The sequence below is a fragment of the Anopheles arabiensis genome, chromosome 3 (assembly GCF_016920715.1).
Source record: "Anopheles arabiensis isolate DONGOLA chromosome 3, AaraD3, whole genome shotgun sequence".
In the NCBI taxonomy this organism is placed as follows: domain Eukaryota; kingdom Metazoa; phylum Arthropoda; class Insecta; order Diptera; family Culicidae; genus Anopheles; species Anopheles arabiensis.
The window spans coordinates 37901451-37917525 of record NC_053518.1 but is presented as its reverse complement, the minus strand read 5'-3'; the positions used below and the strand labels follow the sequence as shown (position 1 = coordinate 37917525).

The window sequence follows — 16075 nt, the reverse complement described above, 5'->3', positions numbered from 1 at the left end:
CCTTCTGCGCATCTTCCTCTTGATCGTGCCTAAAGGGTTGCCCCCGGAAGGATGGACGTTAGGGCCCCGAGGCTGGCGAAGCATTTGCGGAGCATTTCCGAAGTCGTCCAGAATCGCCCGGAGTCTATCAGAGTCGGAGTCGTTCGGAGTCATTCAGAGTCATCCGGAGTCGTCCAGAATTGTCCGGAGTCGTCCGCAATCGCTCAGAGTCGTCCGGATTCATGCGGATGCGTTCGGAATCGGAGTCATCCGGAGTCGTCCGGAGTTGGCCGGAGTGGGCCTTTGATACGAAGCATGACTACCAGATCACAAGCACATTGCACCGGACGGCTCAATTTGACTCCCACCAACTGCGATCGACGCTAGACGACTCTGAAAGACTCCGATTCCGATCGATTCCGGCCGACTCAGAACGACTCAGAACTTCGAATGACTTCGACTCTGGTCGAGTACGTCCGACTCCGACCCAGACGACTACGACTTTGGGCGGAAGTAATGGTTCCCATTTTTCCATAGTCGGAATCGTATTAACAATAGTCAGAGGCGGATCGGAGTCGTGGGTACGCTCCAGAGAGCACATCACTAGTGTGCACCCCAAATCTACGTGGCACCTTAAGTTGAAGTCATATTTTAGTTTGTATGTCCTTCTCGGGCTACTTGTAAATAATAAAAATCGCACATTTTTCGTTCATCGAAATGTGGCCGGAACATACAATATCGGACAATTATACATTTGACTGATATTCCTTTGAGATTTCCTTCGAGTTTTACGGAGCTAGTTTTGAGACCCATTTATCCAAACATATGCTGCCCGGTATTACAACCTTCATAGAATTTTCGCGAAACGATCGACCAAGCGACTCAATAGGACAGGCCACACTTGAAAAAGACAGTTAGAATTAGGGTACTAAATTGTGGGATAATATTTTATACCTTTTTTTAAATTTTGTTTTTTGTTCATACTTCCTTGCGAATCTTTGCTGACTCAGTTTTGCAAACGGCAAACAGCGTGCAAAAAAAAATGCTCATCTCATCGCCCCCGGCAAAACTCTCATTTTTGACGCAATTTCACGCCACCCCAAAGCAGATGCTAATGAGCCCGAACCGCAAATCAAACTGGCGAATAATGACACATTTAAATTTTCAAAACTACCCATAATCGACGCCCGGCCAACGGCCGCTTTGCCGCTGAGTTATGAATATGAATGTTTCCATCTTTATAATTTTACTCCCCCCCCTTTCAAAATCAGCACCCGCTGTTCGGGCGAGCCGTCACCAAATAAGGCGACATACGAATCACACTCACGAAATTGGTGGCCACACGATGATTCTTTTCGTTTGTGCACAAAAGCGAAGCAAAACAAAAAACGGTATTTGTTTGGTTTCATCTTCCCCCACGGTGTGAGGTTAGGACATTTCCATATTTCCGATCGATCGATTCGAGGGTAACTTTAATTTGCTACTGTCCACCCACACCCGCACAGCACCGAACCCCAACGCACACACCCACCAGCCGGGGGGCACATATCCCCGGGAAACCTTAGCAAATTAAGGCACATAATAGAGGCAGAGTAGCAAACAAAAAAAGCAGGCAACATCTTCACGAGACTAAACCAATTCCAAGCGCGATTGAGTCGACTTTATTATTACTTCTTGTTCGGTGCGTTTCGGTTCGGGTTGCCCAGTCCGGCCCGATTGCCGCCGCGGTTGCCGCCGAAGGTGTTGCGATTGTTGGCGTTCATATTGTTTCGCCCACCGCCGCCGCCACCGCCACCGCCACCACCCATGCCACCGCCGCCTCCGCGGCCGCCCTGGTTCTGGTTCCGGCCGCCCTTGTTCATGTCGGCGCGGCTGCGCGACTTCGACTGCATGTCCTCCTTCACCATGTCGATCACTTCATCCGGTATGCGGAGATACTTGATCGTGCTGCCCCGGATGTAGCATTCCGGCATGCGCCAAAACTTATCACCATCCTGCGAAAGAGAGAAGAGAGAAAAGAGAGAGAGAGAGAGAGAGATATTAGCGTACCACATGCTGCCCGCTCGATTGTAAAACATCTTCGCTGAAATGCTTACCTTTGAAGTGCAGATGACCTCCCGCAGATTAATATTCATCCAGGTGTCACAGCTCACCAGGTGTCCGTTGTATGTTTCGCCATTCTTTAACTCCACCAACTGCGCTCCGAGATGCACGCGATTAATGCGAACGCGCGGCCGCGCACAAGTTGACAAAGGATGGAAAAAAACAGCACACACAAAAAAACACACAAAATCAGACGAATAATATATACTTTTTATGAGTCATAGTGACACGCGGCTGGAGGTGAATGAATGAGCACACACGCTAATGGAGATCTTCCTTCAAGGAAAGGCAGACCAGGACCACGAATGCGTCACACTTGGGAGCTATATGCGTTAAATCGCACACAAAACGACGTTTGTGTCGTCCGTTGATAAGAAAAAGTACGAGATAAGCATATGCAAAAATCCACCAATCGAACGGAACATAAAATTATGATTTCTATTCCACAAAAAATAAATAACCAAAAGAAATTAACATGCCATTAGATCATAAATTAAATGTATGAAATTTATGCAGCAACATCGAAAGGTGTGATCAGTACAACGGGAAGAATTAGCAGCGGTTTAATGCTGGAATAACGTTTCGTAATAAAATATATCTGTTGTACACAGCATGCTGATAGGTGGCGTCGAGCATTTGCATACAACACCGATCTGCTTATGTTTTTATACGAAAACTAAGAACAAATAAGATTTCTTTTAGAGAAAAATCGTAAGGAATAGGTTCTGAAATCAGAATCCGCTCCACAATCAGAATCGACCTGGGAATCGCAAATTGGTCAATCATGATTGACTCCAGAAATGGAATATGCTCTGGAATGAGAATCAGTTCTTGGATTGAAATAAGAAGTTTCAGTAGCGAAATCAGTCCGAGATTCTCCATGAGAATGGATCGTTTACAAGTAAATTTCGATTCTTTGCGGCTATCAAAACGTTGCATCATTGGTTCTTAACGTCTCTTCTTATGGAGACTTCGATTTCGAAGCCGATTCTGATTTCGGAGCCATTTCCGATTCCGGAGCCATTTCAATTCCGGAACTCATTCCGATTTCGGAACCAATTATGATTTTGGAGCCAATTCCAGAGATGATTCCGATTCCAAAGCCGATTTAGGAATTAATTCAAGAGATTCCGGATTCCGGAGTCAATCCGGTACTAATTCCGGTGTGATCGATCCGGAATCGATTCCGACGAAAACTTAATTTTACCATCACTAGTATATACAGTAGCGGCACCATTAAGTAGAACAAGTGCCTAATACAGGTATTCCCCGATATACGCTATTAATGCGGACCGGAGCGTATCTCGAATGTTAGCCTAAGTCAAATTTCTAGGTTTTCAGTCAAATTATAGGCATTTCTCGTATAATTTTGCTTGAAATGGTAGGTTTTTAGCCACTTTATTAGTTATTCGATCAGATTTCGACTGAAGATTACGATTTTGTACCATATATAGAGTTGGATACTCTTTGGCATTACTGGGCAAAGCATCAAGCCAATACAGTCTATTCCCGAGTTACGCGGTTTGTGCGTTCCCGAGGAATCCGCGTAACTCGAATATCCGAAATAACGTATGTCGAATTTCGCGAATTTTAGCCAAAATACTAATAATTATTCTTTTTTTAATTCAAGATCGTACTTTTTTACACTACACTTTTTCAATTATTTGACATGATTTGTGCAGAAAATTCTAAAAGTTTTGTTAGGGAATCTAGAATGAATTTTAGTAGACCTCATGAATTTGACGTCTATAGTACATTGCAGCATGGTGTTTCGATATTTGTAAAAATTGAGGTGGTTTTTTTGTAGGAGCATAGTTAAAGAGTATCGTCAAGGATGCGTGGAGATAGCATTCCGATAAGTGTTTTAAGGAAATTACCACTGTATGAATAATCATTGTATTTAATCTATACATCGTGAAACATAAGTTTACCATCTACACTACAAATTGATTAGTTACACATCGACTAACTGACAAATAGCGATGGGAGCTTTGGATGGGATTCGTGAATCCATTCCGACTCCGACATTATTAATCCGGATCCGACTCCGAAATAAATATGGCTTCGAATACGGCTGCTCCAAACGAATACAGATTCAATTGGCTCCGATTGAATCCGGATTACTCCGACCGAATCCAAATGGCTCCTATTTAATCCGTTTCACTACCGTAGTCTACGTTAAATCGTAGAGCAAAATACTAACACTACAAAAGTAAGCTTGCTCGTAGCTAACATTGATGTATTCATAGCCACAAATATAAGCAAAAATTCGATCGTCTATGTGCGTACCGGATACTGGGTTTTCCATGATTTTCTGGTTGTTTCCAGATTTTTGTTTTGATAATTTTGGTGATTTATGGTTTGCCTCCCTAATACGTTTGGATTCTTTCAACGAGTTACTAACAGTTTCCCGCATGTGTTTTTCCCGTTCCCACAACTAGTTGGCATTATCTAATTTTTTTTCAAACAAATAATTCAAACAATTTTGAGCAACGTTCAAAACCTTGTTAAATAATTCAAATAAACTAATTGCATCTAAATTATTTCTGGAAGCTACCAATAAACCGTGTAGTTATGAGTCAATTGTTTTGGATAATTGGCTAAGGATGGTGCTAATTTAAGTATTATGGTGCTAATAAGGATGGCTAATTTACTTTAAAAAATTTAAAAATGGCTGAACATTTTTCCATTCCAAAAAGACCCCCTCCCACTCCCCCCCCCCTCTTCCTTCCACTAGCTCCGAAGATGATCCTAATTCGAATCCGAAAACAGTCGAATTCTAAACAATTCAAATCCGGCTGCAGACTCATTTTGCCTATCACTACAGGCAATTTATGAATTAATAGAATTTCCGTCCTAAAAAAAGCGTTCATAAAATTGCATTTCAATTAGAAAGCGTGCGTTATATTCCGACATAGTTACAATCAAGCCAAAAATTACTACAGCAAGAGAAAATCAGGTTCATAAAAATTCCTTATTAACCATTTTTCCCTTGATGTAAATTTTTCATCCGAATTTGCATACATCTTAGCCACCATAAACGCACAACCTGAGCCCAAACTGAGTCTGTAATTTAAACCGAACATATAGCGGGGCCCTGGAACTGATCCTGAACCCATACAGGTCCTGAAACTGATACAGAACCCAAATCGGTCCTGGAACCGATCCACATCCTTAACCGGTCCTGCAACAACCTCTAAACTCATCTCCGCCTTGGAACTGATCCAGAAGTCAAACAAGTTCCTGACACTTCCTGATTGATTCTCTAAGTTATTCCGACCCCACGCCTTATGAAATGGTCTTAAACTATTTGTTGAACTACGAGAGTTGAAGCTACCGAATAACTCTCTTTCTCATAAAGGAAGGACAGCCATTGAAAGTGCAAAACCGGATCCTATCACAGCGGTGTAGAACAAGTTGAATGACCCTGTTTTGGCTCATATTAGTTTAACAGGATATCAACTGACAAACTCACAGAATACCACTCGAATGCAGGTCACAAGCAACATTTCGGGAGTGTCGCAAATTCATCTGCCGGTTTTTAGCCTCGGTCATCTGGAATTGACTATAATGCTTATGTTGTAGGAACGAACCATTCGTACCGGCTGTACATTGCACACATGATTCGAGTCGGGTCATGCTTGTTTAAGGAAATATTACAATTCACCAATGAAAGATGTTCAAAGCAAAAGCAGATAAATGTGAATGTCGTTTGTTAACAACTCAAGAAGTTCGTTAATATCCAAATTAGTTGCTGGCACTCTAAAATGCCGGCTTACCAGAGCCATTATAAAGCATCAATGCAACGCTCACCATCATTAGCTTTCTATCCACCTTGAACAACAATGCAGGGCTTATGTGCACAAGATTAAACAACAATTTCTTCCATATTTCTTTTAAAATTGGGCAATGCTTGCTCATTTCAACAAAATTGGCGAAATAAAGAGAAAACAAACCGCATCAACATCTTACCATAGGATGACTCTGTGCCGTTTTGAGTAGAGATAGTGGTAGCTAAAAGAATAATGAAACAAACAGCAACATGAGAGCAACATTCTAAGCGGTCGTCCCAACACAGTGTATAAATAAATACTTACCATTGTAAAAGCTAAATAAGAAGGATTCTAGTAGAAATTTCCGCAAAACGCTGCGCGGCAAATGGAACTTCTGTTTACAAAACAAACCAAAGCCTGATTGACGTTTCTTCCTTTCGCTGTCAAATACATCTTGACATGTTCGTGAGGAGCATAACACAAAGAAAATATTAAAAATACATTTTCTTTTCAAGCAATTATACTTTAACTCGTTTCTGCTAGAGGGCGCTGAGAGTCGGTGCTGAATTGAATTTTTTTGTTTTGATTTGGTTTTGATTCGCGTAAACAATTCTTCATCAAATGGTAAATAAAAATGTTCGCTGGTGGTATATTCAATAGAGTTATTTCATTATATAATTGTTAGTTTGTAATTCACAGATATTTTTCCCACTATGGATCATCTTTCTTGATCCTAGAACTATTCTACGGTAGGGTTAGCTGAGCATTTGCGAGATCCGGGAGATGCTCGAGTGAATTGCCTAACATCTTTTCAGACGAATTCAACTGTGCGCTCCGACAAAATGCATCTAAGGCCGAAAATACACGGACCGGAATTTCGCGGCCGCGGAATTCCGCCTGCTGTCAAACCCATATACAAAGTGTCAACAGCAACTTTCCCGAACTGTCATATCCATACATTTTTCAGCAAGCGGAATTCCGCGGCCGCGAAATTCCGGTCCGTGTATTTTCGGCCTAATATTTTAAACGCTCTTTTCTGTTATCCTAAACATGCTGAACACACGATATAAAAAGACGAAATGCATTCTTGTAAAATCATGCCAATCGGGATTAAGGGATCGTAGCAAATCTTTCGGATCTTGATGTTCCAGATCTTTTTGATCTTACTTAATTCCACTCCAATGAAGGTATTCACGATGTTACTGTTGTCTTTCTGTCAAAAAATCTAGTTTGTTTATCGCGTGTAACGAGACAGCACATTTTATTTGCTAAAACTTTACATTACACAAAACTCAGGAACTCCAAATGCTTATAGCAGGATCATCATCCTAAGGTTGATTCAAACATTTGCTGCTGTACATTACTTTTCTCGAAGCACGCTCAGCACCTCTAAACACTTAAAATGAGTAAATAATGCCTGTTAGTTTAACTTCCTTGGTTAATGATCTTGTAACACTTCGTCGGCGCTATGAGCACCTCACATTCGGGATATTTGGCGCTTTCCTTGCTATCCGTCCTGTAACCCAATCGAAGAAGAAATCTCTTCACATCAACATCCTTCTTAGCCACTGCCACCATCAGCAGCTGCATTCCGAAACGGCGGGCAAGCACTTCCAGCGTGATCATCAGATGCGTACCAATGCCTTTGCGCTGATACTGCTCCTCCACATGTAGGTCGTAAATGTTGACGATGGTATGGCCCAGCACGAAATCGAATCGAAACATTACGTAGCCGAACGGGATGTAGTTGGTCGGATCGTAAGCAATCAGGTAGCGCGCCCAGTACATGAACAGATTCACGTAAGTCGTGTGCTTCTGCCAGCGGAATCCATACGCTATGTACTTCCGTTTCAGATTCCGTTCGGCCAGATCGTATGCCCATTCCATGAACACGTTAAGCAGGTCCTCTCGGCGTAGACAGATTAGTGTTAGCTGCTTCCAGGTACCGTTTTGCTTAAACCGATACAAAAGGCAATCCGGAATGACAATCGTTGGGTTTCGATGCTTGATGGCCAATGTAGTGTATCGTTTCAACACCTTGTGATAGTTCTTCAGTGCAATTGAATTAGCCATTTCGATGGGTCGCATCACGACGACACGATCGCATCGGTGCAATAGCGAATAAGAATTGTACTATGATCAATGGAACATCTTTCTTCTGAAAGCCCCCACGAATTTCACCGCTATTGTGAACTCGTTTTACTCCAAACAACGTATCTCCTTTGCGGCTGGAATGTATGGAATGCTTTTGTTTATAAACCGTACCACACTTTGAATCGAAACGCCAACAATTCCGCATATTTTATATTATCTCTACCTGTAATATGATTCAAAATCTAGAAATGTGCGCAAAATGTTCTAGTTGCAGCATTTCAGGAGGAAAGAAACAAATATCAAACTGCGCGCGGAACGGTACATCAAATTTGAACTAAACGACAACAAGGTATGATCATAAACACAGGGAACGATTCTGACGTAAAGTTTTATTATCATTTTACTCAAAAGCAGTTTTTATCACTTATTTTAAATTAAATTAAATTAAATTGTTTGTAAAATGAACATGCATAAAACGAAAATACAAATAAATGTATATTTTTTAAATGTAACATCCCATTGTGCCGCACTGGAGCACGCAACTGTCACACCGTATGTCAATATGGCCGACATCGCCGTGCTGTTTTTGCATTACCCGACCCTACGCAACACACCACTTTGGCCCAACACCGAAAGCGGTGCGTGTTTTGATAACGCTCTGATAACGATTTGCACTATCGGTGAGTAGGAAGCTCAAAGTAAACCGCACCGAGTTTGTCGTGCCGCATCCGAGATATACCAAATACGGAACAGCTCGGAACTCGCATAGTTAACGGTGGTCCGTCTCTGTTTTCCAGCCTAGTGTGCTTCGATCTCTCTCTCTGTCGGTGAAAGCGGTTGCGTGTTCCGGTCGGAAAGATGGCCTGCTCGAAAGCTCTGCAGCGTAGCTCAGCTGTTCTGTTGCGAAATGTGCTCCCGGCCCAAGGTCAGCTGGCTGTACGTGCAAGGTAAGAAGTTGTGATAGTTATCCAGTAGCGTTTGGATGCCTGCTGCACCCAGTGAAACGGCCCGATTTGCATTGGTGACCTTCGGGAGATTTGCCAAGGTCACGGCGGTCGGCGTGATGGACGCGTGATCGGGTTTCGCGAACGCACACACGCTGATGATGACGTAGATGGGTTGTATTTATGGTTCAACGATTACCTAACGGAGTATGGTCAAAATTTTGAGTGGATGTTTCGGGAGGATTGATCTAAAAATAGCCAAGTGAAAGCGGAGCGGAACTCTTGTACAGTAATATTACTTGCAATGATGGAATTTTTACCCGTCCAGCTTCCACGTCCGATGAATCATCGATAGTGCGTGTGGACTAACTAATCTTCCGACTGATTGTAATCCTAGTTTGGAAGATTCTAGAAAATGCAGATTACACAACATGACCGCTCCAGTTTGCCTCCATGTACCAATGCAAACACCATTTCGTGATGATGAACTTTGCCGCATTTTGTTTGCAGCCCGTAAGAATTGCATACATTTTATCTTCCTCCAGCCAAAGCTCTGTTATGCGCTATCTAAAGCAGAAAGGTGTGAATAAGAAATTTTCATATTATGATACCCGCTTAGCGACAACAGCTTGATAATGCAAACAGCAAATATGGTCATAAAATGCGTTGTTTGTTTTACTGATTTGCGCTTTTGACCAACGTCAACATGATAAATAACATTTCGGGACGAAAATACCAATCAACACAATTCAATTACATATAAATCATACAATCTATCTGAATGAACTGTATACTGATCCCTCTTTCTCTTTCCCTTGCAGCTCCTGGTGGAGCGGCGTACAGATGGGACCGCCGGACGTTATCCTGGGCGTGACGGAAGCGTACAAGCGCGACACGAACCCGAAAAAGATCAACCTGGGCGTCGGTGCGTACCGTGACGACAGCGGCAAACCGTTCGTGCTGCCCAGCGTGAAAAAGGCCGAGCAGCGGCTTGCACAGAAGCAGCTCGATCACGAATACTCGCCCATCGGTGGAACGGCCGAATTTTGCAAACACAGCATCCTGCTGGCGCTGGGCGAGTCGAGCGAGCACGTCGCGAATGGGCTGAACGCCACGGTGCAGGGCATCAGTGGAACCGGTGCGCTACGCATCGGTGGTGCCTTCCTGGCCAGCTTCTTCCCCGGCCCGAAGGATATCTATCTGCCGACACCGTCCTGGGGCAACCATGGGCCCATCTTCCGCCACTCGGGGCTGAACGTGAAGGCGTACCGCTACTACGATCCATCAACCTGTGGCTTTGATTTTGCTGGCGCGCTGGAAGATCTGTCGGTAAGTGGAAGAGCGGGGAGGTCGCAAGGCGGCAGACGCGGTCAAGAGGCTTATTATCGCGCTACGTTCGAGTGGAATGGTATTAGACGGAGAAAAGAGGTTTAAATGAGCACATGGACCTCTACGTCATAGTACATCATTATCAGTCTTGGATGGAACCAGACGCGAGCTTCATCGTCGCGCGACCTCGCGATGTTGTTTTGCTTCGAGTTGTTTGCACTCATTGTTGACTAATTCAATGGGGTTTCTGTGGCGTACGTAATAGCTTTCATCATTTTCTTGGTCTATTTTTTTCACCCGCCAAGGATTGGTTGGTTTGCTGATGGGAGAATTTCTTGATCCTTCTGTTAAAATGATAGTTTTGACTATTTTGGAACAATGTAATCAATCGTTAACGTTATTGTTTTTTTTACAAATATCATAAATAATGATGGGTTAAGTTGGCAAAAATCCGGAGTCGACTCCGATCCGACTCGGATAAAATTGGAATGGACTCCGGTAGGTCCGCCCTGCATTATCCGGAGTCATTCGGAGTCGTCCGGAGTCGTTCGGAGTCGTTCGGAGTCGTTCGGAGTCATTCGGAGTCTTTCAAGTCGTCCGAGTCGTCCAGAATCAGTTTGAATGGTTCGGAGTCATTCGGAATCGCTTGGAGTTATTGGGAGTCGAAGTCATCCGGAGTCGTTCGGAGTCATTCGGAGTTGTTCAAATCGTCCGAACCGTACAGAATCAGTTGGCTTCGAGATCGTCTGGAGTCGACCGAAGTCGGCCATCGAAACAAAGGCCTTTATACGAAATGCACGCGCAAAACAAAAAAGACTAAAAAACACAACGAAATGAAATGCCTGATCACAAGCATATTAAACCACTCGGCTCCTGTTGACTCCGATCGATTTCGATTGCGAACGAGTCCGGATGACTCTAGACGACTCCTAATAACTCCGATCAACTTTAGACGATTCCGAATGACTCCGATTCCGGACGACTCCGGACGACTCCGGACGACTCCGGACGACTCTTGACGACTCCGGACGACTCCGGACGACTCCGGAAGACTCCGGACGACTCCGAAAGACTCCGGACGACTCCGGACGACTCCGGACTACTCCGGACGACTCCGGACGACTCCGGACGACTCCGGACGACTCCGGACGACTCCGGACGACTCCGGACGACTCCGGACGACTCCGGACGACTCCGGACGACTCCGGAAGACTCCGGACGACTCCGGAAGACTCCGGACGACTCCGGAAGACTCCGGACGACTCCGGAAGACTCCGGACGACTTCGGAAGACTCCGGACGACTCCGGAAGACTCTGGACGACTCCGGACGACTCCGGAAGACTCCGGAAGACTCCAGACGACTCCAGACGACTCCGGACGACTCCGGACGACTCTGGACGACTCCGGACGGCTCCGGACGACTCTGGACTACACCGGACGACTCCGGACGACTCCGACCCCAAATGACTCCGACCGACTCCGGAAGGTTTATCTAGTCAGCTCAATATCGGAAGCGAACAATTCAATTCCGTAAAATACATTTCAAAAATAACAATGGAAACTCGAATGATCTTTCATTGGTTGCTCGGCATACGCTCGACAATCAATTGACAATGTTGAAATAGGATTTTACGGATTGCTGGCTAGAGAAACACTGTATTTCAATTCAAGAACTGATTCACATTCCGGAGCTAACTCCATTTCTGCAGTCAATCCTGATTCTGTTGCCGGGGCAAATTTGCGATTCCCTGGTAAATTCCGATTTCGGAGTCAACTCCGGAAACAGAATCGATTCCAGCATCGAAATATGCTCCGGATTCCGAATACGGAATCGGGTAGGTCCGATTCCGAGCTCCCATCACTACTCCGGACGGCTCCGGACGGCTCCGGGCGACTTCGACTCCGGGCGGATCTAGTGGTTCCATTTTGCCGGTGTCGGATCGAAGTTGTGGGTGCGCTTCAGAGACCACATCACTAATCATGAATACTCTAACGTTTTACGCATGTTATTACTTCAAATATGTCTAACTGTAGAAGATTTGTTAGGATTTATCAGGCGTTTTGTTGACAAAGAATTGCAACAGGCGTTCGATTAGTAATAGAAAAGCTGTTTGCCGGTAGGTTATATAGGAAACATTTACAGTCTATTCCCGATTTACGCGGTTTGTGCGTTTCCGAGGAATCCGCGTAACTCGAATATCAGCGTAAGTCGAATTTCGTGGTTTTCGGCCAAATAAAATTGATTACTCGATATTTTCGATTAAATTTAGTACTTTTAAACACTTAATCATTTCTATGATACGATTCGTGCATAAAATTAGTATATTTTTGGCTTTTAAGTAGATCAAATTTATCAGCAAAAATGCAATTTATTATATTATATTATATTGTATTATATGCATCCACCTAATTATATTGGTGCAGAAAACCGCATGTCAAATATGTCAAATTTAGAACAATTAAGATATTTTTTTTATTTTTATAGAGACTTGGCTATTTTATACGAAGTTCTTACCGTTTAAACTGGTTGTATTTATGTCAGTTTGCAATGTGATTCTTCTAATTTTGGATGTGAAAAAATATTTACCACATTTTCAACGTTAGCGTTGTTGTTTCTTTTTAAAGTGTAAAACAAATAGTTTGTTAATCTGTTTCACTACCGTTATTTATTTTACAGAAAATCCCAGAAAAGTCAATAGTATTACTCCATGCGTGCGCCCACAATCCCACTGGCGTCGACCCGAAACCGGAACAGTGGGCCGAGATGTCGGCCCTGATCAAGAAGCGCAATCTGTTCCCGTTCTTCGACATGGCCTACCAGGGCTTTGCGAGCGGTGACGTCGACAAGGATGCGCTGGCGGTGCGCGAGTTCTTGCGCGATGGCCATCAGATTGCGCTGGCCCAAAGCTTCGCCAAGAACATGGGCCTGTACGGTGAGCGGGCGGGAGCGTTCTCGCTGGTCACGGGCAGCAAGGACGAAGCCGACCGTACGATGTCGCAGATCAAGATCCTGATCCGACCGATGTACTCGAACCCGCCCATCCACGGTGCCCGGCTGGTGGCCGAAATTTTGGGCGACAAATCGCTCCGCCAGGAGTGGCTCGGTGACGTGAAGCTGATGGCCGATCGTATCATCTCCGTGCGCTCCTCGCTGCGCAACAACCTGAAGGAGCTGGGCTCGTCGCGCAACTGGTCGCACATTACCGACCAGATCGGCATGTTCTGCTTCACGGGCATGAATCAGCAGCAGTGCGAGCGTTTGTCGAAGGAGTTCAGCGTTTACCTCACGAAGGATGGCCGTATTTCGATGGCGGGCGTTACCTCGAAGAATGTGGGCTATCTGGCCGAAGCGATCCATGCCGTTACGAAGTAGACGGTGCGCCGACAGTTAGACTGCAGACCGATTTTTCTGACGCAGAGCGACATTGTAATGCATTTAGAATGCATTTTTCCTGATCGATGATCTACAGTGCTTTAAAGAATAATGGAATTACCATAGTGAAACATTTGAAACAAAACAAAAAACACTCAACCCAATCCGATGCTACACTGCAGGACGAGCAAGAACGTGTTGAGCATACGCATTTTTTTCTACACCCAACATTTATCTAATATGTAGAGAGCACCTTTAGTGGCTTAATTTATCGCAGCGCGTAACAGTGCGTGTGTTTATGCTGATTGTGTATACGGACGAATTGCGCCAGCATATCAGAGACCAGTCAGAGACATCACGACCAGAGAGAAAATCAATCTAATTGATGAAAAGTGAGCTTTTGGGCATAGGCGTTTCATTTTGTTTTTTTTTTTTTTATATGCACATTCTTCCAGCTGATATTTCGACACTTTCTATTCTTTTTGATAGCACAGGATGCACGCCTTGAGTTAATATGATAGAGGTATGAGAATGATGAAGCAGTTGAGCATTGAGTTGAGAAGTAACTGTATTTAAATCAAAATAGATGGCTGCTGGTAGCATTGAGACCAAAGCATCACTGCCCTTACACGTAAAGTTGTCACGCTTGACATTTTTCAGTATATCCGAAAAGATTTGGTTTTAATGGGTTCAGGCAAATTTATGATGGTATTTATTAGTAGCTAGGGATGTTATGTGATGGGATTAAATTTATTAGACATTTTTTCAGCTTGCCCATAGCTTCTACACCAATAGCTAAACGAAAACATATCCTCTGCATGAGTTGAAGTTGTTATACAGTAGTGGATTAACTGTTGTCGGAATGTTTGTGTTCGATTAATCATCTTTTGACAAAGGTCGAAACATCATCAAAGCCATAATACCCCTAACAAGACACCCGAACCATTTGCCCTTTTATCTGCCCCTTCCCCACTGGGGCCAAAACTTTCATCCAAACAAGTTGCAAGTTTTTCAAGCCCATCACCTTTCTAACAGCTAAAATAAGATTAATAACCACAAGTTTTTCATTCCTATGATTAATGTGGCCACCAGCATTCGTGTTGCTGAATGCGCCAGAAAAACACGTCCCATAATTAGGGGCTGAATATTAATTGATTGATGATATTGGGGGTTGTGCATGTGTATGAATTACTCGTAAAACGAGCGCGCACTTTATGTGTCTAATTGGTTGTAGATCTAATTACAGCGAGATAGAATTCATTCATCACTTTCACTGAAACCACCAAATCCAAAGCAATTAGCTTTGCAGCCTTTCCAGCGCGGATGTACTCTGGCTGTACCGCATAATCAGCGGGATGTTAATAGTGTTCATGTGAAATGAAATGCACATTATGATGCAGGAGGAGAAGGAGTGTTTTAAGTTTTAATTTTTGATATATTTATTCGTTCCGTGCGTGGTTTGATGTTGTAGTAAAAATGGCGAAAAATGGCATCATCACAAGTATGGTACAATAATCCATTGTTAGTATTACGCATTGAAATAGAATGGCAGATAAAATCATTAACATAATCATGGAAAACCGGGTGCGACGCAATTCAATTAGTGCTTTAGTACTGAATAGTAAATCACCTGAGCGATTGTGCTGATGCTCGTCACTCCATAATCGTTCACTGTTGAACAAGGAATGCGGTACAATTAAACAAAACGCACCAGATATATGAAAACAGCGTTGAAATTACATACACTCTCATACAAAAAATACCTCGGTTGGTTGATTGGGTGGTTGTAATAATTAAACACACGCTGCGAAAGTACGAAAAATACTACAATTACTTCAATTTCCTCACACTTCCGTACAGCCCCGAAGTATAGCGTATGTATGGGAATGTGGAGCTAAATGGGCACGTGAAAAAAAACCACAAAAACAAAAAAAAAACAACTTTTTAAATTGTTTGAGCTATTTTTTTTCTATGAATTAAAATTAATACGGGACTTCTAAGCGACGCATTAATATCCAAACATTTTAAAATGAAAGCAGATGTTTTGCACGTGATGCTAATTTATCTTGCGTGGCAAAATGGGCATGAAGCGGTGGAGCAAAATACGCATATGACAACAAAACCAATATGGAGCAATATGGAAAACAACAACAGTACTTAGGATATTTCAGCTCGTTTTACAGTCAACTATAGATGATAATTAGTTATTTTGATTAAATCTAAAACTTACGTATATGAATTTCATTACTTATTCCATACAATTTGTGTAGTAAATTCGGTTAATTCGGACTTTTTGCGATTTCAAACTTTTAGCAAAATGTACTTTTTTGCCATTGGACAATTGTTGGAGGAAATTGTACTGATTTGACATAACTAGTTAATTTGGCCAGATTACAGGGCTATGCAAATAAATTGCAAAAATTCCCTTTACTGTAAAGAGTACGCCGAAAATAATGGTCTTGAAAACCAATTACAATGA

The 16075-nt window shown here is 43.2% G+C and overlaps 3 protein-coding genes across 4 annotated transcripts; 1 reads left to right on the top strand and 2 right to left on the bottom strand.

The window, feature by feature from the left end:
- Window positions 1-1599: 1599 nt before the first annotated feature.
- Window positions 1600-6288, bottom strand: LOC120904439 (U6 snRNA-associated Sm-like protein LSm4). Its single transcript, XM_040314406.1, has 4 exons — window positions 6180-6288; window positions 6055-6096; window positions 2076-2174; window positions 1600-1973 (listed from the first exon to the last, which is right to left on the bottom strand). The coding sequence occupies exons 1-4, from the start codon at window positions 6180-6182 to the stop codon at window positions 1647-1649; spliced, it is 471 nt and encodes a 156-aa protein (XP_040170340.1). The 5' UTR covers window positions 6183-6288; the 3' UTR covers window positions 1600-1646.
- Window positions 6289-7152: 864 nt separating this feature from the next.
- LOC120902522 (N-alpha-acetyltransferase 40-like) lies at window positions 7153-8239 on the bottom strand. Its single transcript, XM_040311340.1, has 2 exons — window positions 8173-8239; window positions 7153-8083 (listed from the first exon to the last, which is right to left on the bottom strand). Exon 2 carries the CDS (start codon window positions 7941-7943, stop codon window positions 7281-7283), a length of 663 nt encoding a protein of 220 aa, XP_040167274.1. The 5' UTR covers window positions 7944-8083; window positions 8173-8239; the 3' UTR covers window positions 7153-7280.
- A 272-nt stretch (window positions 8240-8511) lies between these two features.
- On the top strand, window positions 8512-14232 carry LOC120902614 (aspartate aminotransferase, mitochondrial). 2 transcript variants are annotated; one of them, XM_040311480.1, is made up of 4 exons: window positions 8512-8629; window positions 8747-8896; window positions 9715-10222; window positions 12901-14232. In XM_040311480.1, the coding sequence occupies exons 2-4, from the start codon at window positions 8808-8810 to the stop codon at window positions 13594-13596; spliced, it is 1293 nt and encodes a 430-aa protein (XP_040167414.1). In that variant the 5' UTR covers window positions 8512-8629; window positions 8747-8807; the 3' UTR covers window positions 13597-14232. The 2 variants fall into 2 exon arrangements, with proteins under 2 accessions (XP_040167414.1, XP_040167415.1); XM_040311481.1 differs by lacking the exon at window positions 8512-8629 and having other exon boundaries at window positions 8636-8896.
- The last annotated feature ends 1843 nt before the right edge of the window (window positions 14233-16075 follow it).

Excerpts from the sequence above, each read along its gene's own strand:
- LOC120904439 (XM_040314406.1), bottom strand. Across the intron at positions 2,175-6,054 it reads CGGCACAGAGTCATCCTATG|TTGGTGGAGTTAAAGAATGG; the intron begins GTAAGATGTTGA and ends CTCGGAGCGCAG. Across the intron at positions 1,974-2,075 it reads AGGTCATCTGCACTTCAAAG|GATGGTGATAAGTTTTGGCG; the intron begins GTAAGCATTTCA and ends TCTCTTTCGCAG.
- LOC120902522 (XM_040311340.1), bottom strand. The coding sequence starts at position 7,943 with ATGCGACCCATCGAAATGGCTAATTCAATTGCACTGAAGAACTATCAC.
- LOC120902614 (XM_040311480.1), top strand. The coding sequence starts at position 8,808 with ATGGCCTGCTCGAAAGCTCTGCAGCGTAGCTCAGCTGTTCTGTTGCGA. Across the intron at positions 8,897-9,714 it reads CAGCTGGCTGTACGTGCAAG|CTCCTGGTGGAGCGGCGTAC; the intron begins GTAAGAAGTTGT and ends TTTCCCTTGCAG. Across the intron at positions 10,223-12,900 it reads GCGCGCTGGAAGATCTGTCG|AAAATCCCAGAAAAGTCAAT; the intron begins GTAAGTGGAAGA and ends TTTATTTTACAG.